The sequence below is a fragment of the Dermochelys coriacea genome, chromosome 7, assembly GCF_009764565.3.
Source record: "Dermochelys coriacea isolate rDerCor1 chromosome 7, rDerCor1.pri.v4, whole genome shotgun sequence".
Classification (NCBI taxonomy): domain Eukaryota; kingdom Metazoa; phylum Chordata; order Testudines; family Dermochelyidae; genus Dermochelys; species Dermochelys coriacea.
The window spans coordinates 104,130,283-104,157,738 of NC_050074.1; the positions used below are offsets into that span (position 1 = coordinate 104,130,283).

The 27,456-nt window shown below is 42.6% G+C and overlaps 1 protein-coding gene and 1 long non-coding RNA gene across 3 annotated transcripts in view; one reads left to right on the forward strand and one right to left on the reverse strand.

Moving 5' to 3' along the window:
• LOC122460962 overlaps positions 1-23,573 on the reverse strand; it is a 36,139-nt gene extending 12,566 nt beyond the window's left edge. The window contains exons 1-2 of one of the 2 annotated variants that reach the window (XR_006282623.1): positions 23,067-23,573; positions 20,412-20,468 (exon numbers count right to left, since the gene is read on the reverse strand). This is a non-coding gene — a long non-coding RNA (uncharacterized LOC122460962). The remainder of the gene's footprint in view (positions 1-20,411; positions 20,469-23,066) is intronic. The other variant, XR_006282624.1, reaches the window with a different exon arrangement.
• ADAM12 (ADAM metallopeptidase domain 12) overlaps positions 1-27,456 on the forward strand; it is a 374,238-nt gene that overhangs the window by 1,718 nt on the left and 345,064 nt on the right. The window contains exons 2-4 of the mRNA XM_043518460.1: positions 7,532-7,616; positions 10,262-10,432; positions 22,594-22,722. Of these exons, the coding sequence (XP_043374395.1) occupies positions 22,605-22,722 (118 nt within the window). The 5' untranslated portion in view covers positions 7,532-7,616; positions 10,262-10,432; positions 22,594-22,604. The remainder of the gene's footprint in view (positions 1-7,531; positions 7,617-10,261; positions 10,433-22,593; positions 22,723-27,456) is intronic.

The window sequence follows — 27,456 nt, forward strand, 5'->3', positions numbered from 1 at the left end:
AATATATCAAGTTATGTCACGTGAGTCTATATAAGAGAGACAAGATTGGTCCATTAAAAGATATTGCCTCATTTACCTTGTCCCTCTCGTATCCTGGGACCAACACGGCTACAAAACACTGCAAATAAGCCTGCATCATTCACTACTCAATAAGCTTTTCGTTGACTTCTCTTAAGGCAGATTGAATGCTTTTGAGGTGAGTTTTTTCCTCTGTTGCTCTCTGTCTTGACTTGTTTGTGATTTATAAACAGACCAGGAGGTTTCTCAGATAGCAGCCACCCTTAGAAGTGATTGGTTTAAATATTAAATGCTATTGTCACATTTGGCATTCTTCAGTTTGAAAACTGACAAAATAAGATGTAAGAGCTATGCTTTAGTGTTTGGTACAAGGGAAAAAATCAGCATAAAATTAGACATGCAAAATCTCTCAGCTATATCCCTATTTATGGACAAGCAAAAATTAAGAAGCCAAATTCTGCCTTTGACATAATGCAACTATCATTAAAATTACTGGGAGCTGATTGAGAAAGTTGAGGAAACAACTATAGGGTCATCCATTTTGGATCTGGCTTTGATCAACAGGAATGAATTAGTTGCAAATATAAAGGTAGTTGGGAACTTGGGAGGAAATCATCATAATCTGATAGAATTGAAGATCCAATGGAAAGGAGGACATGAGAACAGCAAAACAAGAACACTGCACTTCAGAAAGGCAGATTTCAACTGGCTCAGAGAAATAGTAGGCAACAGCCCATGGAAAGACCGATTAGGAAAAAAAGGAGTAGAAGGGAACTGGCAGTTCCTAAAAGATGTAATACTATAGGCTCTACATTATGCTATTCCGACACAGAGGAAAGATAAGAAGAGCCACAGGAGGCCAATGTGTCTGCACAAAGAGCTTTTTAGCTATCTAAAAAACAAAAGGGATACATACAGGAAATGAAAGGAGGAGCATGTCACCAAGGAAGTATACATGGGAATAGCGTGAGCGTGTAGGGACAAAATCAGGAAAGCCATGGCATGGAATGAGTTACAGCTGGCAAGAAATGTTAGAGACAACATGAAGGGGTTCCTCTAGGGTTGCCAGCTGTCTAATGGCACAAACCCAAACACCCTAGCCCTGCCCCTTCTCCCAGGCCCTGTCCCCGCTCACTGCAGTTCCCCTCCCTCCACCTCTCGCTCTCTCCCACCCTCATACACTTTCACCAGACTGGGGTAGGGGGTTGCGGTGTGGGCTGGAGGGTGGGGCTGAGGGATTCGGAGTGTAGAAGGTGGCTCTGGAATGAGCCCAGGGCAGGGGGTTGGGGTGCAGGAGGGGCTTTGGGATGGAGTTTGAGTGTGGGAGGGGGCTCCGGGTTGAGCCTGGGGCAGGTGGTTGGAGTGCAGGAGGGGGTGTGGGCTCTGGGAGGGAGTTTGGGTGCAGGGGGTTGGGGTGCAGAAGAGGGTGAGGGCGGGTGGCGCTTACCTCAGGTGGCTCCCAAAAGCGACTGGCATCGGTTCCTAGGTGGGGGGGAGGAGCGAGGGAGTGCCACGCACTGCCCCTGCCCACAGGCACAGCCTCCACAGCTCTCATTGGCTGCAGTTCCTGCTCGGGGCGGGGGAAGCGCATGGAGATTCCTTGGTCCCCCGACAGGGGCCGCAGGGATGGTGCCAGCTACTTATGGGAGTGGCATGGGCAAGGGCAGGCAGGAAGTCTGCCTTAGCTCCACTGGGCTGCCAGACTGTTAGCGCCCCAAATCTCCCGGTTTGGCTGCAATAGCCTCTGGGAAATAAGGCCTGATTCCGGGAGACTCCCGGCAAAACTGGGTTGGCAACCCTAGGTTCTTCAAATATGTCAGACAAAAAGAAAGATCAAGGATGTTGTGGGTCTGCTGCTCAATGAAGAAGGTGAACTGATAACAGAGGATGGTAGGAAGGCAGAACTGCTCAATTCTTTGCTTCAGTCTTCTCACAAAAAATAACATATAACTGGATTACTAGTGACGTTACCATCGACAATAAAGGGGAAGGGATGCAGATTGGGATAAGTAAAAAACATGTCAGAGATCTTCTGACCAATTTGAATGAATTCAAATCAGTGGGACTGGATGATATTCACCTAACGGTACTGAAGGAATTAGCTGAAGAAATCTCAGAGTCTCTGACAATAATATTTACAAACTCATGGATGACATGAGAGGTCCCGAAAGACTGAAGAAGAGCTACCATAGTGCCCATCTTTAAAAAGGGGGGAAAGGAGGAGCTTGGGAACTATAGACCAATCAGCCTGACTTCCATACCTGAGAAGCTACTAGAGCAATGAACAAAACATTCAATTTGTGAATACCTGGAGGATGAAGGGGTAATCACTAGCAGACAGCATGGATTTACCAAGAACAAATCATGCCAAACCAGCTTGATTTCCTTCTTTGACAGCGTAACTGATTTGGTGGATAGGGGGAATGCGGTAGACATAGTATACCTGGACTTCAGCAAGGCTTTTGACACAGTCCCATTGGCCATTCTGATAAGTAAGCTGGAGAAATGTGGGCTTGACAGAGCTACCAATGAGTGGATACATAATTGGTTAAACAACTGCAAACAAAGAGTAACTATTAATGGAAGGATGTCGGATTGGAGGGAGGTCTCAAGTGGGGTTCCACAGGGAGCTGTTCTATATCTGGTGTTATTTAACATCTTTATTAATGACCTGGATATAGGTGTAGAGAGCATACTGATCAAGTTTTCAGATGAGATAAAGCTAGGGTGGGGTTGCCAATACTGTGGAGAATAGAGCTAAAATTCAGAGGAATCTTGATAAATTGGAGAACTGGGCTATAGACAACAAAATTAAATTCAACAAAGACAAATGGAAGGAGCTACACTTAACGAAGAAAAACCAAATGCACAAATACAGAATGTCGGAAAATTGGCTTGGCAGCAGCACTGCTGAGAAGGATCTGGGAGTTGTGGTGGATCACAGCCTCAACATCAGTCAGCAATGCAATTCTGTTGCAAAAAAAGCAAATGCAATTTTAGATAGCATTAACAGAGGCATAGCATGCAAGTCACGGGAGGTGATAGTACTGCTCTATTCAGCACTGGTTAGGCCTCAGCTGGACTACTGTGTCCAATTTTGGTCACTAATGTATAGAAAGGATGTAGAGAAACTGGAAAGGATCCAGAGGCGAGCGACAAAGATGATCAAAGGGATGGAATGAAAGCCATATGAGCAAAGGCGGAAGGAACTGGGGATGTTTAGTTTGGAAAAGAGGAGATTAAGTGGGGACATGATAGCAGTCTTCAAATACTTGACAGGCTGCCATAAAAAAAGATAGAGTAAAGTTGTTCTCTTTTGCCACAGAGGGCAGAACAAGCAGCAACGGGTTCAAACTACAGCATAGCAGATTTAGATTAAATTTCATGAAAAACTTCCTAACTGTAAGAACGATAGGACAATAGAACAGACTGCCTCAGGAGGTTGTGAAAGCTTGTTCACTGGAGGTTTTCAAAAGGAGGCTGGATAGCCATCTGTCTTGGATAGTTTAGATGCAACAAATTCTGCATCTTGACAGGAGGTTAGACTAGATGACCCTTGTAGTTCCTTCTGACCCTATGATTCTGAAATTTGACCCTACAGGACTATTTTCTTGATGGGCAAGGGATTGTCACATGACACTACTCCTGGTTAGTGTTACCAGGCCAAATTCTGCTCTCAGTGACACCTCAGTGCATCCATGTCCCTAAGAGTATGATTTAGCCCAAAGAGTGTCACCTGTACAAATATCGTTCATATTGATGGGAGAATATACATTTTTAATATTGAAATAATTGTTCAATGAGTCCTACAAAATATTTTTAGAGTATGGTGCATAAGAGAAGATAGGATTTCACTTCATAACACAACCTTGACTTTTTATATAGCCTTGATATTCTTTCTAAAAGAGAGAAGCCTATTTTGGTTGTTTGTCATGGCAGCACTACTAGCTGACAATAGAATAATATTTGATTCCATTTTGTAAGTGAAAATCCTTTACCAACCAAACCTACTGGAAATATTCCGTGTTTTAGGAGATCATGACTCCAGCCTCTAGCTCACATCTGCTTGGCTATGACAAGGCTGTTGAAAGAAGTATACCAAGTGGAACCATCTCTTGTTCTATATTGGAGGAAAAACAAATCCTATTTCTCAAGAATCTTGAATCTCTTTTTCACTAGTTCTGTTTGGCTCTTTACTAAAGCTGTAGGAGGTAAAATTGCTCGATATCCATTTTAGATAGCCTACAAAATCAGATAATGATGTGTATCATCTGCCTACCAGATGATGAATGAGAAGAGAAGAAGGAAATGTACCAATGTGCTCATTGTACATGCAATTATATAAAACACTAAACAGAATTGTTCTAAGGTTAGTAAAGTAAAAGCTTTGTTATCCGGCATGTTGGTGGAATGGGGGGTTAATCAAAAATTCCAGTGAACTAAGAGTTATACTTCCCAATGTAGGGAGGGAGTTTGGGTGCGGGAGGAGGTTTGAGAGAGGGGGCTTGGAGTAGGGGGTTGGGGTGCAGGAAGGGTTTTGGGGTGCCAGTTCTGTGCAGCACTCATCTCAGGCAGCTGTGCAAGCGGCTACATGTTTCTGCTGCTCCTAGGCAGAGGTGCAGTCAGGCGGCTCTGTACACTGCCTCCGCCCACAGGCGCCACCCCTGCAGCTCCCACTGGCCATGCCAACTGGACTTTTATGGCCCGGTCAGGGGTGCTGACCAGAGTTGCCAGGGTCCCTTTTTGACTAGGCGTTCCAGTCGAAAGCCAGACACACCTGGCAACCCTATTGAAGATTTGTATGGGAGATATCAGAAATGCCAGTTTCTAGAGCTTTCCGGTTGGTAAAGTGCCGAATAACACAGTTTTTACTGTAACTAGGGAAGCAAAATAAATTACTTGTTGATATCCCTATTTCCCTTATAGGAACAAGAAAAAATGAATCCACTAATTACAGAGGCCTTTTTCAGTTTATAAATTAAAAGACACATTTATATGAAGAAACTTCATCTTTTATATATTTTACAATTCTTTTATTGTCAACATTTTACAACAACCGGACATTAATGTGAAATTTAAAAATAATTCCTATGCATTCAGATATTACAGAGATGCTAATAAATGGCCCTGGATTTAATACAATGCTACAATTCACTTTAGAGAGCTCTAGTACAAAATGGCAATGTGTCTATTGAATGAATTTTAGTCTTATATTCTTTCTTAGGCCCTCTAATGTTGTAATGATATGTAATGCTTTTTAAGAGAAAAGCTCTGAAGATTTATTTTGAAGTCCATGCTTAAGAAATAACCACACGGACAAAGAATGGGGAGAAAGTTGCAATTTTATAGCTTTATTTCACATCTGGCTTTGCTTTTCTTACCTTTTAGACTTTTTAGTGCTCTGAAATAATTGAAAATTGTATTGTGCCTGATATCGCTAAAAAGGTATTCCCTTTCACTCGTGTTAAAAATACAGGATATTCTTACCTCCCTCCCATCGATGTCAGGGAGGTTTTACAGCCTTCCAAAGATGTCAGTGAAAGGGAATTACCAGTGTGTTCTCTGCTGACAATTTACAAAGAAATAAACCAGTATTTAAATATTATATCCACATTAGTTCTTCATGACTAATGTTATTACAATGCATACGAAAGGAATTAGTAATGAATACCCACTTAGTGTAAAGTGTTGCCAAATACATACTTAATTTGTAATGCTACTGAGAGCACATATATAATTTTTGTATTTGTTATTGTGTAAAAATATAATTTTGAGGACTAGCTGGTTTTAAATGTAATTATAAAATGGCATATGTTAAAGCGCATGGAAGATATACCATTATGGGTTAAATGTTCTATCAAATATTATCAGCTGATGTTACAAAAAAGCCAACTTTTTACTTACCAGCTTTTAGTTTTGCATATTTCACTTGCTGTGTCTACAGTCTGAAGGATGTGAGAGAAAGGTTTGATTCAGGCAGTAATCATCAGGAGACCACTAATACCACCAATAATAAAAACAATGATGCCCTACTCTTCATTTCATCTCTAACAGGAGATATAGACATTTTTCTTAACACTCACATCACATACACAATAATGCTTTTTACTGAGTACTGCATGAAAGGTAATTTCTTCTTTTTCATTATAGTGACAAATTTCTCTAGGGGATTTAATATTTTTAGAAAAACATTGTTCATTGTCCCAATTTTTGGTCATGTTGTGAATTATTGTATTGCTTTCTGATTGTGCACTGCAGAGGATTAGACGGGCACAGTAGGAAAAAAAATCTGATTTAATTATACTTTTACCCTGACTTATACTACTGTCTCTTATCCTGGGAAAGCTTTAAAAAAAAGTATTTTTATTTAAATCCTCAGAGACACAGTAACATTAAAATGAGAGGCAATAACAGAGACTAAAAGTGTTAATTTTTAAAGTCTGATTAAAGGAAGGAAAATTAAAAAAAATTTTAAATGGTGTCAAATAAGGAGACTTACTTATTTGGGGATGAGCAAGCATCTGAAAGTGAAATGTCTGAATAAAGGGCTCCTGGTGAAGAACATCCTCCCTCTAGATAGGTAGGCTTCTGTCAAGTGGATAGGAAAATTTAAAGCACCCCAATAAGCTCAAACTGCACATTTGTTGCCCTGCCAGTCTAATAAAAGTAAATAATAATACCTAGTTCTTATAGCCTTTTTCATCCATAGATCTCAAAGCACTTTACCAAGAAGGTCAGCCTTATTATCCCCATTTTACAGATGGGGAAACTGAGGCACAGGACAATGTTGTGACTTGTCTAAGATCTCCCAGCAATCCAATGACAGAGGTGGGAATAGAACCCCAGGACTCCTGAGTAACAATCCAGTGCTTTATCCACCAGACACTACTGCCCCAGTGGCATACTATGTGGTGAATACAGTCTGTTCCTGACCCGTGGCAACAAGTTTCATGGGCTTCTCCATTCCAGGACAGAAAAGCACTGGGGTAGAACAAAGCACTGAGGGAACCAAGGAGGCAGTGGAGAAGCTGTAAAACCCTGGGGCTAGGTGGAGGAAACACACTTGGGATCCTGGTTTAGGACTAATAGTGTGAGTTGGAAATAATTCTTTCATGTTTTAAAATCCACATTATGGCACTGGTGTGAAAACAGATGAAGACAAATTGACAGGCATGATCCACTCAGGGTCCAGCCCATTTCTCCACAGAACCTTGGTTTGGGGGAGCCACTGCTTTCTTTAGCAGTGGTAGTTTGGTATAGGACAGAGGAGGAGCTAATCTATAGCAGGCGGGGACTAAAGCCATACTTTTGCATGGTAGAGAAGATTGTGACCAGGGTTGGGGGAGCTGGGCTATTGCATAACCCTATTGTCTGCAACAGCCCACGATAGAAACAGGGCCAGTTTGATGCTGTGTCCTCCTTAACTTCCTGTCCTAACAACTCCCATTCTCTCTCTTCCAGCAAGCAAAGTAGGGTTCAAGCTGTGCTGTTTTCTGGCTCTCTTTTCCTGCAGGAGGATAACTAGCAACTCTTCAGGTGGGTCTGATTTGTTTGTTTGATTGACTGGAGGGAAAGGAGCTGCAAAGAGAAAGGAACAGGTAGGTGGGTCAAAACCCATGATTCTCCTGGCCAAAACATAGCTCTTTGGATTTTTTTCTAAATACAGTCTTGTAGCAGGTTGATGGACAAAGCAATCACAAATTTCTTTCCTTCCTGCAAACCAGTCTTCCCTCATCAGTATAATAGAGGGACAGGTCTGAGAGAGTATAAAGTTATACAAAGCAACAAACAATTTTCCAGAATACTGTGACAAATCTGACGAGACAGAATTTACCCTGTATCTCATATGTCATGGCTACTGTGCTGAAAAGAGAGTCCATCAATTATTATAACAGATCTGATTAAGAAAATGGCAGTACAGGGAAAAAATGATGGGAATTTAGAGAAGCATATAAGTATTTTATTGAGGCAGGCTTTGAGAGACAAAAGATTTATGGAGATAAATATACAGATGTGTAGCAGGATATTAAAACAGAAGACAGTATAAATGTTTTGAAATAAATCTGTTGCTTTTTCCACAAGAAGCTGGAAGAGGAAGGGAAGTGACATTTCAAAGATTTTAATTCTGTACATAATGAAATTGAGAGCTATTCTTGAAGGATCAGCAGTGATTTAAAGTTTTAAAGTCCAGTAGTTAGAGATGTCCAGGTGGAAAAGGGCAACAGAGACAGTGTGAGAACTTGATGGGGGAAAATAGCTCCAAGATTCCAGGCTTACACTGCTGGTAGCTAAGCTTGTGAGAATGATAAAATACCCAACTCCTTGGAGTTAAAGTGACACTGTGACAAGGAAGGAGTATGCATCTTTTGATACTTCTGCCAAGGGACTATGGAGTTACAATACACCTTCTCCCATGAGTGCTCCAAGCAAGAAGCACTACTAAACTGGGGCTTTTTACAGGGCTAGGAGGGAGGGGAGAGTCAAATCCCCACAGGGCTTTTCAGTCTTCTCAAGCAAGAATTCTCAGCAGGGACGTGATTAGGTGCAGCTGAAACTAGTTAGGCTCAGAATTGTATTATGGATATGGTTGCTGTAATAGAGAAGAGAAAGGAGTTGTTGTTTAGGGGCTGTGGCAGGGAATTTTAGAGGTAAAAGTGCTGGCTTGTTTATGTCTGGTTTTTTTTTATTTATTATTATATGAGGGAGGGTTTATGCGACAAGAAAAGGATGTGGCTGGAGATTTTGTGAGGTTTGGATTTGTGTTTTAATTATATGAAAAACTAATGGCGTCTTTTTGTTTTGGTTTTAAATAGCTTTGAAGTCCTAGTGAGGTGGGTTTATTTGTTTGCTTTTGTTAGAATATAGTTTCCTGCAAACTCTCTCTTCAGCTTCTCAGACTCTGGTTCTGTTCCACTCAGTTATAACAATTCTAACATAACCTCTCCGTTAGGTAACATATAGAGCTTCATCAGAACTGCTTTAAGAAATCTAGCTTATTGTGTTGCCTTATAACTAAAGGTGAGTTAGTCTAGAGAAAAGGCAAGAAGTATCAAGCTCAACTTTTTTGGGGGATGGGAATGAGGTATTATAAGAGCTATACCTCATGTCCTGGCAGTTCTGATTTGAAATTATGTTTGGTAGCAACTTATAAGTGCTGTTTAATGAAAGGTGTTTATTCTTTCAGAGTAAGCCTTAGCTTTGAGACCGGTTGCTGCCAAAAGATTAAAATTGCTGCATCTCATTTTGTTATAAATGCATAAATAACTTCAGGATGGCTCTGTTTTATTTATATGTGAAAATTAATTTTACAATGCTTTATGATTTTAATAAGAAACTATGCCCTGGCACATTTCCCCTCTGAAGCTGAGAACGCTGTTGTCTCCTAAAAAACCAAACCAAAAAACCAAACCCCCACAATAATAATCGGGTGTTTTATTTTTTTTTTTAAATACTTAACAGTCCAGTCACTCTAATGCTGAGGACATGCAATGTCTAGTAGTGAATGTGAATTTGGCACAATAAATTCATTACAGACTAGAAGAAAAGATTAATCATATAAGATCTCTTGGGAGTAGCAAGGCTTTATACAATAACAAACACGTGCATAATTCATAGATCATAAGGCAAGAAGAGATTATTGCGATGCACCAGTGTAACCTTCTGTGTAATATTGTTCCTTCTATTAATTCCTGTTAGACCTACAGCATACCTTTTAGAACAACATACATTTGTGACTTAATTAATTCAAACCCCTGCTATACATGTCTGAAAAGGAAATACAGTTGCCAGTGGAGTGAAATGCATTTGTGTTAGTGTCCCTTTAATTATCAACTTCAAGTTTTTGAAATTCCCAGACTACAAAAATCTAGTTTGATTGAGCACCCTTTAAACAATATCTGAATTTTCCTACATTCCTGAGAAAAAATTATTAATTTGTTTGCCACCTTGATTATAAATTTGCAGCATTGGAGAAAGTCAATAATGCCCTAATTGTTAAATGAACTTCATGTAGGCAGCCCCCTGTGCTCAAGCAACCCAGTTGAAGCTAAAGGGCATCTATACGGGCGCAGGGGGCTGCTTGTGCAGAGATCGTGGTAGGAAGGGGATCATTAAAAATTAAATCAAGCGTTGTCAATAAACAGAGACAATATTTACTTCCTCCAGTTCCAGTATTCACAGCTGTTACTTGTAAATGCAGAAAGTTCAGAAATATGACTTTCAATTTGATGTCCTTTTACGATAGGCAGTGAAGAATGCTGTAACCAATGTGGGGAAAGTGAAGAAGATTTGGGGCACAGGTTCCATAAAGGCTTGGAGAATGAAATTCTACTCTGTGTTATACTAGTGAAAATCCAACCAACTTCATTGAAAAGTGAGCCCAGAGAGAGAGTTTTCTACTGAAATCATTCATAAGGTGAGCATCCTATTTGTATGTATATCAGCATTATTCAGGGAAACTTAATTTCCTTTTATTTATGTATAAACATTGTGTGATGAGGCATATGGAGCTTAGCAAGTCTACTTAGGTACAGGGACATGTCCTGTTTCTAATAGTCTTTTTTTCATACACCACAAACCACCTGCACCCTTCTTTTCACACGATTTCTAGAACAATGTGACACTTACCACTGTACTTGCATTCCACACATTGCAAAACAATCTGACAGATCCCTGATTCCATAGGGAGCCAATGAAGAGAGGAAGACATGATCTCTCATTGGTTTGGGTTCTGAATTGAGTCAAGCTTTATATAAAGGACAAGCATTTCATTCCAAAATACAGAGAATCTTAATCTTCAATCCTTTAGGCCATGAATACACAGATGCCTGTGGAAACAGTCAAAATGCAAGAAGAGCGGATGTGGACTTCTTGCCAAACACAGATAGGCAGTGGTATTTTTTTGTCCCTTGGGCTGTTACAGGTATTTAAAAGAAGTTGAGGATCTAGGAGAACAAAGTCTATGTATGATCCTTAATGATCTGAGATCATCCTCAGTGGAAGACAATGTTATGACCTTGGGCTAGTCACTTCTCTCCCTGTGTGTCCTTTTTCCCCATCTGTAAACTAGGGAGGATGATACTGACTACCTTTTGTAAAGTGGTTTGAAATCTATGAATGAAAAATGCTACACAAGAGTTGGGTATTATTATGGAGATGCCATCTCCCCACCAGAAACCTTTGTCTTTCTGGAATTCAGGTTCAGCCAGCCGCCCTTATTCCAGTTACTGATCTCGGCCAGACACGTAGAACCATTTCCCAGGTGTTTATCCCCATCTGATGTGAAGGGGATGTAGGGCTGGGTACCACCTATATATTGCTGTCTACCTTAGTGGTTTTGCACAGATGTTGAGCGGAATGCAGGAGAGGATGACTAATTCCTGTAGGACCCCACATGTGGGCACACTGGAGGCCAAGGAGTTAGTGTCATCAAGACTCTTTGGGTGTAGCCTTAGAGGAATGATTGACACTATCTCAAGCACAATTGTGCTAACTCTTGCCATATATCTGTGATGAGATGGACAGATTCCACAGGCGACTATATCCAATTCCATGGAGAGGTCGACCAACATGACTCAATGTATAATATTGCCTAGCTCTGACACAATGCTTTTCATTAGCAGATCACAAAGCACTCTACAAAGGAAGCAAATATCATCCCAATTTTATAGTCCTTCTCCATTGCCTACTGGAGAAACTTTAGAAATGGTGTGGTTTGCAATAGATAAGAAGGGTGTTAATTAGCAGCTGCAATGGTTGAGGAGAGATCTATGATGAGTGTCAGCTTGCAAGAAACTTTTTTTTTTTCTTTTTCTGAATCCTGTCTGCATCAGTGTTTCTTCCTTGTGACTCTGGAAAAGTCATTTTAATCCCTCTCTTTTTCTCACTCTCCTCATCTGTCAAATGGGCATAATACTTGTCTACTGAACAGATGTTGTAAGGCTTGATCTAGTCTTATTATAGTGCCTTCCATCTAAGGATATCACAGCACTTAATGAGTATAATCTATTCCCTGTGCACTGCTTTCTTTAGGCCATGCTTGTCTTTGGGTGACTTCTGCCACACTTAGCATCTTTCTGCTGCCTACTCTCAAATCTACCTTTTTTGCTTCTAAACATACAAACATGTTGCATTTATTATAAAATAATACATGCAAACTTTTGGATAACCAAGCATTTCAATGAGCTTGGATTCTGGTAATCAAAGTGGACATATACGTGAACAAAATTTCAGAGCAAGTGTCCCTTGGATGTGCTTGTCTGGTACAGACAGGTTGTCTACAGCTGTGAATGACAGCATGTGGTGTTTTTGTGACTTGAATGTAATACTCCCTGTTGTTACAAGCATCTCTTAACCTCTCAGATTCCTGCTGTTACAGCTGATGTGCTGTTTGTTTTTTCATTGTGCCTCATTTTCAACTATTGGTATATTAATCCGTCATAGTGACAGTGCACACCTTCCTTGGGCAAAGTTTTCACTCAATCACCCTAAGTTCGCTTTCAGTAAAGAGATCAGGCCCAGGTCAAGGAACAGGGACTAATGCCACAAACAAATCTTCTTTCACAGGTTTAACACTGCACTCGGAAATATTTTAGCAGCTGTGTTTATTTAAAAATAAATTTATCTGAAAGCAGAGGACGCTAAAGCTCTGTCAATTTTCATTTGATACAGTAATAGGCAGTTCCATGCAATACAGTAGGAGGTGGTTGGGAAGCTGGAGAACAAAGCATACTTTCCTGGCCCCAATGCATTAAAGGAAATAAGTTATGATACTTAGCACTTATATTGGATTTAGCCTTTTTGAAGTGCTGTACAGATCATAGAATCATAGAATCATAGAATATCAGGGTTGGAAGGGACCCCAGAAGGTCATCTAGTCCAACCCCCTGCTCAAAGCAGGACCAAGTCCCAGTTAAATCATCCTAGCCAGGGCTTTGTCAAGCCTGACCTTAAAAACCTCTAAGGAAGGAGATTCTACCACCTCCCTAGGTAACGCATTCCAGTGTTTCACCACCCTCTTAGTGAAAAAGTTTTTCCTAATATCCAATCTAAACCTCCCCCATTGCAACTTGAGACCATTACTCCTCGTTCTGTCATCTGCTACCATTGAGAACAGTCTAGAGCCATCCTCTTTGAAACCCCCTTTCAGGTAGTTGAAAGCAGCTATCAAATCCCCCCTCATTCTTCTCTTCTGCAGACTAAACAATCCCAGCTCCCTCAGCCTCTCCTCGTAAGTCATGTGCTCTAGACCCCTAATCATTTTTGTTGCCCTTCGCTGTACTCTTTCCAATTTATCCACATCCTTCTTGTAGTGTGGGGCCCAAAACTGGACACAGTACTCCAGATGAGGCCTCACCAGTGTCGAATAGAGGGGAACGATCACGTCCCTCGATCTGCTCGCTATGCCCCTACTTATACATCCCAAAATGCCATTGGCCTTCTTGGCAACAAGGGCACACTGCTGACTCATATCCAGCTTCTCGTCCACTGTCACCCCTAGGTCCTTTTCCGCAGAACTGCTGCCGAGCCATTCGGTCCCTAGTCTGTAGCGGTGCATTGGATTCTTCCATCCTAAGTGCAGGACCCTGCACTTATCCTTATTGAACCTCATTAGATTTCTTTTGGCCCAATCTTCCAATTTGTCTAGGTCCTTCTGTATCCTATCCCTCCCCTCCAGCGTATCTACCACTCCTCCCAGTTTAGTATCATCCGCAAATTTGCTGAGAGTGCAATCCACACCATCCTCCAGATCATTTATGAAGATATTGAACAAAACGGGCCCCAGGACCGACCCCTGGGGCACTCCACTTGACACCGGCTGCCAACTAGACATGGAGCCATTGATCACTACCCGTTGAGCCCGACAATCTAGCCAGCTTTCTACCCACCTTATAGTGCATTCATCCAGCCCATACTTCCTTAACTTGCTGACAAGAATGCTGTGGGAGACCGTGTCAAAAGCTTTGCTAAAGTCAAGAAACAATACATCCACTGCTTTCCCTTCATCCACAGAACCAGTAATCTCATCATAAAAGGCGATTAGATTAGTCAGGCATGACCTTCCCTTGGTGAATCCATGCTGACTGTTCCTGATCACTTTCCTCTCCTCTAAGTGCTTCAGGATTGATTCTTTGAGGACCTGCTCCATGATTTTTCCAGGGACTGAGGTGAGGCTGACCGGCCTGTAGTTCCCAGGATCCTCCTTCTTCCCTTTTTTAAAGATGGGCACTACATTAGCCTTTTTCCAGTCATCCGGGACTTCCCCCGTTCGCCACGAGTTTTCAAAGATAATGGCCAAGGGCTCTGCAATCACAGCCGCCAATTCTTTCAGCACTCTCGGATGCAATTCGTCCGGCCCCATGGACTTGTGCACGTCCAGCTTTTCTAAATAGTCCCTAACCACCTCTATCTCTACAGAGGGCTGGCCATCTCTTCCCCATTTTGTGATGCCCAGCACAGCAGTCTGGGAGCTGACCTTGTTAGTGAAAACAGAGGCAAAAAAAGCATTGAGTACATTAGCTTTTTCCACATCCTCTGTCACTAGCTTGCCTCCCTCATTCAGTAAGGGGCCCACACTTTCCTTGGCTTTCTTCTTGTTGCCAACATACCTGAAGAAACCCTTCTTGTTACTCTTGACATCTCTTGCTAGCTGCAGCTCCAGGTGCGATTTGGCCCTCCTGATATCTTTCCTACATGCCCGAGCAATATTTTTATACTCTTCCCTGGTCATATGTCCAACCTTCCACTTCTTGTAAGCTTCTTTTTTATGTTTAAGATCCGCTAGGATTTCACCATTAAGCCAAGCTGGTCGCCTGCCATATTTACTATTCTTTCGACTCATCGGGATGGTTTGTCCCTGTAACCTCAACAGGGATTCCTTGAAATACAGCCAGCTCTCCTGGACTCCCTTCCCTTTCATGTTAGTCCCCCAGGGGATCCTGGCCATCTGTTCCCTGAGGGAGTCAAAGTCTGCTTTCCTGAAGTCCAGAGTCCGTATCCTGCTGCTTACCTTTCTTCCCTGCGTCAGGATCCTGAACTCAACCAACTCATGGTCACTGCCTCCCAGATTCCCATCCACTTTTGCTTCCCCCACTAATTCTACCTGGTTTGTGAGCAGCAGGTCAAGAAAAGCGCTCCCCCTAGTTGGCTCCCCTAGCACTTGCACCAGGAATTGTCCCCTACGCTTTCCAAAAACTTCCTGGATTGTCTATGCACCGCTGTATTGCTCTCCCAGCAGATATCAGGAAAATTAAAGTCACCCATGAGAATCAGGGCATGCGATCTAGTAGCTTCCGTGAGTTGCCGGAAGAAAGCCTCATCCACCTCATCCCCCTGGTCCGGTGGTCTATAGCAGACTCCCACCATGACATCACTCTTGTTGCACACACTTCTAAACTTAATCCAGAGACACTCAGGTTTTTCCACAGTTTCGTACCGGAGCTCTGAGCAGTCATACTGCTCCCTTACATACAGTGCTACTCCCCCACCTTTTCTGCCCTGCCTGTCCTTCCTGAACAGTTTATAACCATCCATGACTGTACTCCAGTCATGTGAGTTATCCCACCAAGTCTCTGTTATTCCAATCACGTCATAATTCCTTGACATCACCAGGACCTCCAGTTCTCCCTGCTTGTTTCCAAGGCTTTGTGCATTTGTATATAAGCACTTGAGATAACCTGTTGATCGCCCCTCATTCCCAGTATGAGGCAGGAGCCCTCCCCTCACAGACATTCCTGCCTGTGCTTCCTCCCGGTATCCCGCTTTCCCACTTACCTCAGGGCTTTGGTCTCCTTCCCCCGGTGAACCTAGTTTAAAGCCCTCCTCACTAGGTTAGCCAGCCTGCTGGCAAAGATGTTCTTCCCTCTCTTCGTAAGATGGAGCCCGTCTCTGCCCAGCACTCCTCCTTCATGGAACACCATCCCATGGTCAAAGAATCCAAAGCCTTCTCTCCGACACCACCTGCGTAGCCATTCGTTGACCTCCACGATTCGACGGTCCCTACCCAGGCCTTTTCCTTCCACGGGGAGGATGGACGAGAACACCACTTGCGCCTCCAACTCCTTTATCCTTCTTCCCAGAGCCACGTAGTCCGCAGTGATCCGCTCAAGGTCATTCTTGGCAGTATCATTGGTGCCCACGTGGAGAAGCAGGAAGGGGTAGCGATCCGAGGGCTTGATGAGTCTCGGCAGTCTCTCCGTCACATCACGAATCTTAGCCCCTGGCAAGCAGCAGACTTCTCGGTTTTCCCGGTCAGGGCGGCAGATAGATGACTCAGTCCCCCGGAGGAGAGAGTCCCCGACCACCACCACCCGCCTTCTCCTCTTGGGAGTGGTGGTCGTGGAACCCCCAACCTCAGGACATCGCATCTCATGCCTCCCAACCAGCGGAGTCTCCTTCTGCTTTCTCCCCCCAGACATATCATCTGGTCCACTCTCCGCAATGGTACCTGTGGAGAGAACATGAAAGCGGTTAGTTACCTGTGTCTGTGTTACTGGAACCCGGACATTCCGCTTACCTCTTCTGGAGGTCACATGTTGCCAAGCTTCTTCACTGGCCTCTTGGCTCCTCTGTGCAACCTGCTCTATATCTTTAGAGCTTTGTGCCCCTAGAAGGCTATCCTGAGTTTTTGGTCCAGAAAATCCTCAGTCTCTCGTATACAACGCAGGGTCGTTACCTGTTGCTCCAGACCTTCAATCTTTTCTTCCAATATGGAGACCAGCTTGCACTTTGTACAGACAAAGTCGCTTCTGTCCTGTGGAAGAAAGACAAACATGGCACATCCAGTGCAGGTCACAACAGCTGAACCCCCCCCTTCCATATCACCTACCTACTATGAGCTTCCTCAGAGACGTTGGCAAGATGTAAGCCTCACTGGGCTCACTCCAGGCGAACTCCCAGGCAAACTCCATTAGATGTTAACTAATGAACTCTCTCAAAATTCTGTGAGGAAGAATTCTTCTCCAATTTACAGATTGTGGAAATTGAGGTCAGGAAGTGAGGGGACTTGCCCAATCATATAAGATTAGGGTTGGAAGACATCTCAGGAGGTCATCTAGTCCAACCCCCTACTCAAAGCAGGACCAACACCAACTAAATCATCCCAGCCTGGGCTTTGTCAAGCTGGGCCTTAAAAACCTCTCAGGATGGAGAATCCACCACCTCCTTAGATAACACATTCCAGTGCTTTACCACCCTCCTAGTGAAAGTGTTTCCTAATATCCAACCTAGACCTCCCACACTGCAACTTGAGACCATTGCTCCTTGTTCTGTCATCTATCACCACTGAGAACAACCGAGCTCCATCCTCTTTGCAACCCCCCTTCAGGTAGTTGAAGACTGCTATCAAATCCCCCCCTCACTCTTCTTTTCTGCAGACTAAACAAGCCCAGTTCCCTCTGCCTCTCCTCGTAAGGCATGTGCCCCAGCCCCCGATCATTTTCGTTGCCCTCCGCTGGACTGTCTCCAATTTGCCCACACATTTCTGCAGTGGAGGGCCCAAAACTGGATGCAGTACTCCAGATATGCCATCACCAGTGCCGAATAGAGGGGACTAATCGCTTCCTTCGATCTGCTGGAAATGCTCCTATTACTGCAGCCCAGTATGCTGTTAGCCTTCTTGGCAACAAGGGCGCACTGCTGACTTGTATCCAGCTTCTGGTCCACTATAATCCCCAGGTTCTTTTCTGCAGAACTGCTGCTTAGCCAGTCGGTCCCCAGTCTGTAGCGGTGCATGGGATTCTTCTGTCCTAAATGCAGGACTCTGCACTTGTCCTTGTTGAACCTCCTCAGATTTCTTTTGGCGCAATCCTCCAATTTGTCTAGGTCACTCTGGACCCTATCCCTACCCTCCAGTGTATCTACCTCTTTCCCCCCCGCCCCAGCTTAGTGTCATCTGCGAACTTGCTGAAGGTGCAATCCATCCCATCATCCAGATCATTGATAAAGATGCTGAACAAAACCGACCCCTGGGGCACTCTGCTTGATACCGGCTGCCAACTAGACATTGAGCCATTGATCACTACCTGTTGAACCTGACAATCTAGCTAGCTTTCTATCCACCTTACAGTCCATTCATCCAATACATATATTTTTTTTTTAACTTGCTGGCAAGTATACTGTGGGAGACCATATCAAAAGCCTTGCTAAAGTTAAGATATATCCTGTCCACTGCTTTTCCTATATCCACAGAGCCAATTATCTCATCATAAAAGGCAGTCAGGTTAGTCAGGCATGACTTGCCCTTGGTGAATCCATGTTGACTGTTCCTGATCACCTTCTTCTCCTCCAAGTGATGCAAAATGGTTTCCTTGAGGACCTGCTCCATGATTTTTCCAAAACAGAGCCAAGATTATCTCTCAAGTGTTTGACCCTTAAGTTTTCACTGTTTTTGTTTTTTCTAGCTCACAGTGCCTCTCAGGTGGGTCAGAATGTCACACCAGTCTAGAAGATTCCATCCAAGCATATCAATATTATACTAGTGAGACAGGGCAGCTATCTGAGGCTTGACACCAAATGAGGCTGAATTGTCAGTTCAGTTGTGAGTTAGTGATTGTGTTAATGCAGGTTAGTGTCATGTTATCACACGCCATGGAGACCAGCTACCCACCTTTTGTCTCCTCTTCTTCCCTCCTCCATCTCGCAGCACAAGAGAAGTAGTGGCCCAACTGTCAGGAGGAGAAAACCAAGGGGCTGAACGAGCAGCAGTTGCCTGAAGAGCTGCTCTGTCACAGGATGTCATGTGCCCCAGACAGAAGGGGGTGTGGGTCCCAACTTAAGAAGTATTGGAAGCAAGGGGAGCAAAAATGGGTGGGGGGAAGGGTGAGAGTAAAATCAGGGTGAGAGAATAAAACATGACTGATAAAGGACCACAAACAAGAAAAATCACTGATACCTTTTAAGTGGATAAGATTTTTAAAAATTAAAAAAAATGACTAGCCAGGCATTTGCTTATACGGAAAAATCTGCAGGACCAGGGCCTACCTTTGAAATATCCAGGGAGCCTAGCAACAGCAGTTTGATTTGCTGCAGCAGCAACTCACCCTTTCATTCATCTAAGGTAGATAAGTTTAATAAAATTTTGCAATAAATATTGCAAGAGGGTTTTTAGTATGAGTCCTTAAGAAATCAAGGTTTGTTTTGTTTTATGTGGTCAGTAATGAGTTTGTTTTTAATGAATGAGAGTTTTGTTTTAGAGCTTTGGCCAGAATTGTATGTCCCGCATTTTTGAGAGTTTGCCGCTGTAATCTATCCTGAGATGAATAACAAAGCACTCTGGATTCCTTGGTGATAAAAACTCTGTTAATAGATTCACTTTAAACCCCATGAAAATAACTTGAATTATATATTCCATGTAGTAGGACAGGAATGATAGTATTCTCAGTTCCCTCACTTGTGTGCTTTGGGCGGGGGGAAGGGGCAAATCCACAGGTATTCCCCCCCCCCCCCAACTTGGTGAATTAACAAAAAATAGGGCAACTGGTGAATACTTAATTAATACAAATCACAACACTGAAATGCATTGCCAGTAGTCTACATGAGCATAAAGAGGAGCTGTCTAAAAGCGTTCGTTGCTTTTTAATTTTTTACCCTACGTTTTAAGAAAATAGACCTTCAAAGGCCAGATAAGCTACAGCCTCTCTTGACTTAGTTGGGTTTATCAAGGGGCATTACTGAAGAATCGTCTGGCTTTTTGGACACAAATGGGTTATTGTTTTTAACATTCATTTTGAAGGTATTGGGATACATACAATAAATCACCCCTTCAAAAAAAGTCGGTGGCATCATTGACTAGATTTTAAAATTAAAAAGTTGAAATTATGTGGGTCAATAAAAATGAGCATTGGCAACCTTACACCTTGACACTTAACTGTTCCAAAAAACAGATCTGTGGGATCAGGAATAATCCTAGCATAAACCAATTTAAAGTTATACTGGAAAATCATAACACCTGCCTGAGAACTATAGTTGTACGTAGGCAGGGTAGAGAATGAAGTTTTCTCTATTTTTTTAGAATACTTTTTCTCCCAATTACTACTTCATTTAAACAACCCCGCATGAATCATTCTAAATTAGAGATGACCTGCATTTTGGATAGCAGCTTCCAGACAAAATCTGGCTATTTTGGAATGTGATCATTTGCAAATTCAAAAAATTGTTTTGCTCTTATTGGGTTTAGCTCATTCGGTGTGCTTTGTGCTGTACAGTACACAAAAATGAGAGACCCTGCCCAAAGGGTTTATCTAGCTGTATAACTTGGAATAAGGTATCCATTAAAGACATACAGTTTAGATTCATCTAAAACTATCCAGATTTCACCTGCACAAAAGAAAGAAATGGACAAAATGAAACCATATTACCATTTGGTGAAATTTTATCAGAAACATATCCTTGCTCACCTTTCAGACGCTCTCCTGGTCTTTGTGTCCTTCACAGAGGTCAATTCATAGAATTTTCTAGTGGGGGTGAGAAATGCAAATAATCTCTCTGAGAAAAGAGAGAAACAGAGTTCTGCAAATGTTTTGGTGGAGGTGGGGGAATATCTTAAGTCTGAGGAGAGGCAGGAGGCTAAAAGGATTTGTCCTATCCCATTCCAGGTCAGACTGTATAAACCTTTCAAACCCATATGTGAGCTGAAGATACCCTTCATGGTAGGGTGACCAGATGTCCTGTTTTTAAAGGGACAGTCCTGTTTTGGGGGACTTTTTATTGTATAGGTGCCTATTGCCCCCCACCCCATCTGTTTTTTTCATATTTGCTATCTGGTCACCCTACTTCATGATGTAACTACTGTCTTTAAACCCTCTAGAAGAGTGGCTCTCAACCAGGAGTGCGGAGTCCACTGGGGGGTGGGGAAGCTATGAGCAGGGTTCAGGGGGTCTGCAAAGCGTGGCCAACATTAGACTCACTAGGGCCCAGGGCAGAAAGCTAAAGCCGCACCACTTGGGGCTGAAGCCTGAGCAACATAGCTTTGCAGTGCTCCCCAGGCAATTGGCCTGCTTGCTATCTCCTAACGCAGGCCCTGGCTTTTATATGTAGAAAAACAGTTGTTATACCACAGGGGGCCATGGACTTTTTATAGCATGTTGGGGGGGGGGGGGGGAGTAGGTGTCTCAAAAACAAAAGGTTGGGAACCCCTGCACTAGAACAGTCACTATTTACAAATTCAAATTTGCACAGCTCTGTGTGGTTTGTGAGTGTGGTTTTGTCTTTGTTTTTTGATGACAAAGGCCCAAGTTTAGGCCCTAATCCTGAAAATTGTTCCATGCAAGAAGAATCTTGAGTGGAAAAAGTTGCAGAATTAGGCCTGACACATGAGTTACTTTATGCCTATGAGTATTCCCCCTGATTTCAATAGAACTGTGTGTGTAAAATGCAGGAAGCTTTGTGTTTCCAGGGTCGGGGCCTTTCTTTCTCCCTTCCCTGGGAGAAGCCCTAAGATGCATCAATTGCTGCATTTATATGTATTTCAGTGGCAGGCCAGGGGTTTGATGGGCAAAACATAATGTGTGGGGGTTTTTTTGTTTGTTTCCCAGACAACTGTTGACAATCAATTTTGTTTGTTAATCTTTTAAACACTGTAAAGTAACAGCCCTGAGCATCAGAAATAACCTACAATATTATTAAAAAAAAAAAAGAAGAAAAGGACTACTTGTGGCACCTTAGAGACTAACAAATTTATTTAGTCTCCAAGTTGCCACAAGTACTCCTTTTCTTTTTTGTGAATACAGACTAACATGGCTGCTACTCTGAAACCTACAATGTTATGAAACCAATAAAGAATTTCTCTGTTCTTATTACACGTTCAAGTTGTTTTTCAGAATAAGCCACCCCCCCCCGTGTGTAACAGAAATTACTAGCACACACACTACACAACCCTCCCTGAGCAGGGAGAGGCTTCATCCAGATCACTGATCACTAGAGGGGGGGAATTCTAACACATAGACCAATCACTCCAGCAAAAGAGGGGGAGACTTTAAAGCCAACCTTAAAATTAATCCCACAGGAGGGAGTCTCCTTCCAACTGAAGGAGACTTGGCAGGTCTGAGAATGGGGGACGATGTGTCTTTTTCAGGAACTAACCACCGTGCCTGAGTAACCTCTCCTCAACAGAATAACTGTTACCGTGTGCACAGCGGGAGTGGAGGGCTGTAGGACCCCGCGGAGACGCCCTGAGGCGAGGCAGGAGGACAATAATTTGTTCCATTGTAATGAGAACTGTAAATGTTGGCAAGGGGCAGATTTCCCAGGCAGGCCTGCCTTCTTTCACCAACGATCTTTAGTGCCTCCTGCTAGCCAACACGGACAGTCTGCTCATTTATTGCAACGGTCAACAGATAATTCTTGCCAAAAAAAAAAAAAAAAGCCAAACCCCAAACAACTTTTTTTTTTGTTTATATATATATATATAAAAAGCAAAGCCCAGCTCATCAGCAGTCCATGCAGGAGCAGGAGGGGTTTGGGAGTTAACTGCATGCAGGAAATCTCTCACATCCTGAGTCCCAGCTTGCTCCTCTCTGTAACTGTATATTATGGTGCTATTCTCCAGACCTAGCTGATGAAAGTTTGTCTCTTTTTCAGTCTGGGCTAAGATGTCAAAGCGTCTCCATGCAGAGCAGCGGCGCTTCCCTCCTTCTCACCCCCCAGCCCAGATATTCATGCTGCTGCTGAGCCTAAGCTGGTTCTTTATAGCATCATCCAGGGCTCAAGGTAAGTTGACTATGCTTTATTTATTTATATATATATATATATATATATATATATATATATATATATATATATATATATATATATATATATATATAAACACACACACACACTCTGCCAGGGCACAAGCCAGCATATGGCCAAGTTTGGACTCCTTCACCCGCGCCGACGCGGTTAGAAAGAAGCAGAGTTTCCCTTGGCATTTCCCCACCACCTGGGGGCTTCTGAATATTTGCATTTCTCTTCTCCCCCCCCCCCCCAAAAAAAACAAACACAAAAGAACAAACAAACTTCCCCCTCCTCTCCTGGCTGCTTTGCAAACGTTGCAGCTCTCCTCTTCCAGTTACCATGCCGTCCCGTCTGCTCTGCAAATCCAGCTCCTCTCTGAGAGTAGCAGCCGCACCGCGTTCCCCAGCCTCCCCGGCTCCTCTGTCGCTCTGGTTGCGCCGCTGTGTTTGCGTGTAAGGGGGAGTTAGCTGTCGCCTGGGAGTGAAAGCATTCACGCTGCGTCGGCTGCTCATTGCAGCCCGGAGAGCCGGGCTGGAGGATTGCTGCCCGCGTAGCTGCAGCGCCAGCTCTCCAGCCGCAAAGCACCCAAGCTTGCATTGCACTGACGCTCCTCATGCCTCTTCCCGACCCCCAGCCGGGGCAATGTGGCAGGCGATTCTCGTTGCTGATGCAGGGGACGGAGGGACACACGCCATACAAAAGTTGTCTTTACTTTCAAGTTTTGCCTTAACAAAATCTGTCCGCTCATTGCACAAATCAGACCTAGTCTTACCCTTTGGGGTTGAAGGAGCGTGGGAGACCTTTTTTCTAAAGTTTCTTTATTTTCTTAGGAATGAAGGATTTTGCTATGTGTTTCATCTAATTACACTCGCGATTGCTTTGAAATCTCACCTCATTTAAATTGTCCTAGTAACTTGAAATGCAGACCTGCATCCGATGAAGTGAGCTCTAGCTCACGAAAGCTTATGCTCAAATAAATTTGTTAGTCTCTAAGGTGCCCCAAGTCCTCCTTTTTCTCTTTGCGAATACAGACTAACACGGCTGATACTCTGAGACCTGCATAAATAGCTCAAGGACTAAAGACTATTCACACCATAGCCTTTCTTTTGGGTCCTGTTCCAGTATGTAGAGAATCTTCAACAGTTTCTCTCTCTTTCCCCCCCCCCCCCCCCCAACCTGTTGCTTTGGGCTATTCACCTGGTTCCTGTTTATTTTACAATAAAAACTTGCATATCTTTAGTGTTCAGTTGAGGAGTCCAAAGAACTTTATGGAAAATTTAGCCTTACAACACACCAGTGAATTTGGTAAGAATTATTTAGGGAAGGGCAAACAATTTACAATGAGTAATATATTAAAAATACTTTGCTTCTCTGTTTATGAATTTTCTGCACATAAATTGGGGAAAATGGATTTATCATTCAAAATCACTTGTGAATTCAGCTATTAATCCTGAGTCTGTAGACTCAGTGGAGGACAGTTCCACATGAATATTTGAAAGTGAATATTTGTACTTTGCTGGTTAGTTTCCTGGGTCATGTGGTATTGTTTCTGGTCTCTGAGTGGATAATTTCTGTAAGTAACCACCAGCAGTAAGAATTTTGAATTGCATGTTGGTGCAGAATTTGAAATCTGAACTGTTAGTCAGATGTGAGTCATAATCCATTTTAGATGAGTATCTGGGCAATTCAGGCTTAATATCTGTTTTTGTTTTTTTTTTCCCCCTCATTAGTGAAAGCTTTATTTTCTAGCTAGAATATTCATGCTAAGGGAACACAGAGAATTTATTTAAATATTTGAATAAATATTTGCTTAAAATGTTTAACAGTATTGGCTTAGCTCTCTTATGCCAGTTTCACGGATATATTTGGAATCATCTTGTCCCCAGTTAACTCAGCAAGTTAGTGCCAGAGTCAGGAATCAAACACGGAGGTCTGATTCTGTCCCCTGCTTTAACGAGTAGCTGTCGTATAATTTATATGAGAGAGAGTGAGTTGTTAAACTGCATAAATATATAGCACAGCAGTGAAAGTAGTACCTGTTCCTACAGACCTGTTTGCATGTGTCTACTATTCCAGTTTGAAATTTGGCTTTTGTTTAGTCCCTAAATTTATGCACAGCGGATTTACTCTGGGATTATTGCTTTGTCTTTATTAAGAAAATTAACCTTATGGTTACTAACAGGGGTTAACCCATGTTAACCAACGGGTTAAGAAAACATACCTTTATCAACACACTAGTTATCAAGGGTTAACCCACGTTAGTTAACATACCATTATCATTTTCCTAGTGAAGACAGAGCCATAGTCCTATCACAAATAGAGCTTCATGATCCACTTGATTTGAGAACACACATATTCTATGTAATTTTGTATGAGTGAACTGGGGTCATTATTTTAGTCAACTGACATCCCCAGATAGTGAGCTAGGAAGACATCAACTGGTCAGTCAACTGGTAGCATACGAACCCATCAGATGTGAGAACTAAGAGCATATGAGCTTGTGGAATCAAGGAATGTCTAGTGCTTCTTCAATGAATCGTGTTGCAGCTGGGCTGAGAACTTGCTATGCAGGGTTCATAATATAACCTGCTTGATTTTGGTATTTTGAAGAAGGAAAGATTTATACATCTGAGATATTAAACCATATATAGTGGTTTCTGTGCTTGCATAGTAGTACTTCACATGGACAGTTTGAGAGTTTAAGTGCCTAAATATTTATACAATGAATGTTAGTGGCTCTGAGAGTTTAAGATCATGGATAATTATAACTTCTCTTAAGGGGCAACCATCTGTCAAGAGCCACTTATTGGATTTGGCTCTTTCTTTTTGTCTTCCTATTTCCAATCCTAAACCTTCTATGTTAATAACTATTAGTTCTTACAATTCCCAGTCTCCTGCCATTCTTACAGTTGTTGCCGCCCTGAAAATGCTCTGTTCCAGTTGATCTTGTCTGTTTCCCCTGCCTGCAGGGAGGTATCCAATTTGTTTGTTTTTGCCAAGTTTCTAATCTCCCTTTTTCCCTTGAAGGTTGTTGGAAATGTTGCTACCTAGCTATGAAGAGCAACTTCTAAGTAATGATCTACTGCGTACATTTCAGACTACTTGTCATCCTGCTTACTGCACTGAGACTGCTCTGATAGCAGCTCTCTAATGATCTGTGAGTGACTGCAACAAATCAGGGTTATGTTTATCTGTTATTCCTACTGAAACTGTCAGCTGGAGTTGACACACTATTGATCATGAAATTCTGTTTTTTAAAAAGTCTGAATTCCTGTAATAGTTTATCTGGATCTTCACCAGCCTGGTTCAGATCTCACATTTCCTAATCCTGACAGTTTTATCACTAGTGGTCCTTATGCTTCTAACATTTCTCAAATTGCCAGTGTAAATTGTCCATGGAGCCTGCCAGGGTTTCATTTTATTCAGTATTCATATGCTTCCTTTTGGGCAGTATCATTTCTAGTAAAGGGCTTCATTGTAACATGCAAATTGACAACAGTGAGATCTATTTTTCAAGCAAACTGTGTGTCACTTTCAATCCCCTGCTAGTTCAGAGCCCGTAGGGGCAATGGAGCAATGTGCACATGTGTATCTCTCTCTGAAAAACCCAGAGCTGCCGTTGCTTGTTGCCAAGCCTTGCATCTGAGATATGAGAATCTAACTATTAGAGCCTGTGTCCTTTACAGGCTGACAAAATTATTTTGTTCTTGGCTCTTCACAGCAAAGGTGTCATAAACTGGAAAATGCCATTTTTAGGGGTGTTTTCAGTTTAGATTTGAAATAGTCTAATGCTTACAAGGCCATGCTCTGTTACGTGGGCAAACTTTCCTTGGCTCTCTATCTCCTGCAACAACCAATTCTGTTCAGAAGGTATGACTCTCTTCTTGGTATTCATTTTGGAGGGATCTCTTGTTTGCTCTGATCCCTTTTTCCATTTCCATTTTTCTTTGTTTTTGCCTTTTTACCTGAAGCCTACCTCAAATATTGGGTTTTTTAAGTTTAACGTTCAACCATATATAAACACGTACATTATACGTTGAATTGTATCGTTCATGTCACATTCAACATGTCTAAAATTCATATGACAAGGAATCTTGATCACAGGAAATCTCTAATATGAAAAGAACTAAGTAAAGTCAGAATTGTGCCTGCTAGGCAAAACCTTTCATTTGGGGCACTACTGAGCCCTGGTCTACACTACGAGTTTAGGTCGAATTGAACAGTGTTAGATGGATTTAACCCTGCACCCGTCCACACAATGAAGCCATTTTTGTCGACTTAAAGGACTCTTAAAATTGATTTCTGTACTCCTCCTTGACGAAGGGATTAGCGCTGAAATCGACATCGCCGGGTTGAATTTGGGGTAGTGTGGATGGTATTGGCCTCCGGGAGCTATCCCACAGTGCTCCACTGTGACCGCTCTGGACAGCACTTTCAACTCAGATGCACTAGCCAGGTATACAGGAAAAGCACTGGGAACTTCTGAATTTCATTTTCTGTTTGGCCAGCGTGGCGAGCTCATCAGCAGAGGTGACCATGCAGAGCTCATCAGCACAGGAGACCATGTAGTCCCAGAATAGCAAAAGAGCTCCAGCATGGACTGAACGGGAGGTACTGGATCTGATCGCTGTATGGGGAGACGAATCCGTTGTATCAAAACTCTGTTCCGAAAGACAAAATGCCAATATATTTGAAAAAAATCTCCAAGGGCATGATGGACAGAGGCTA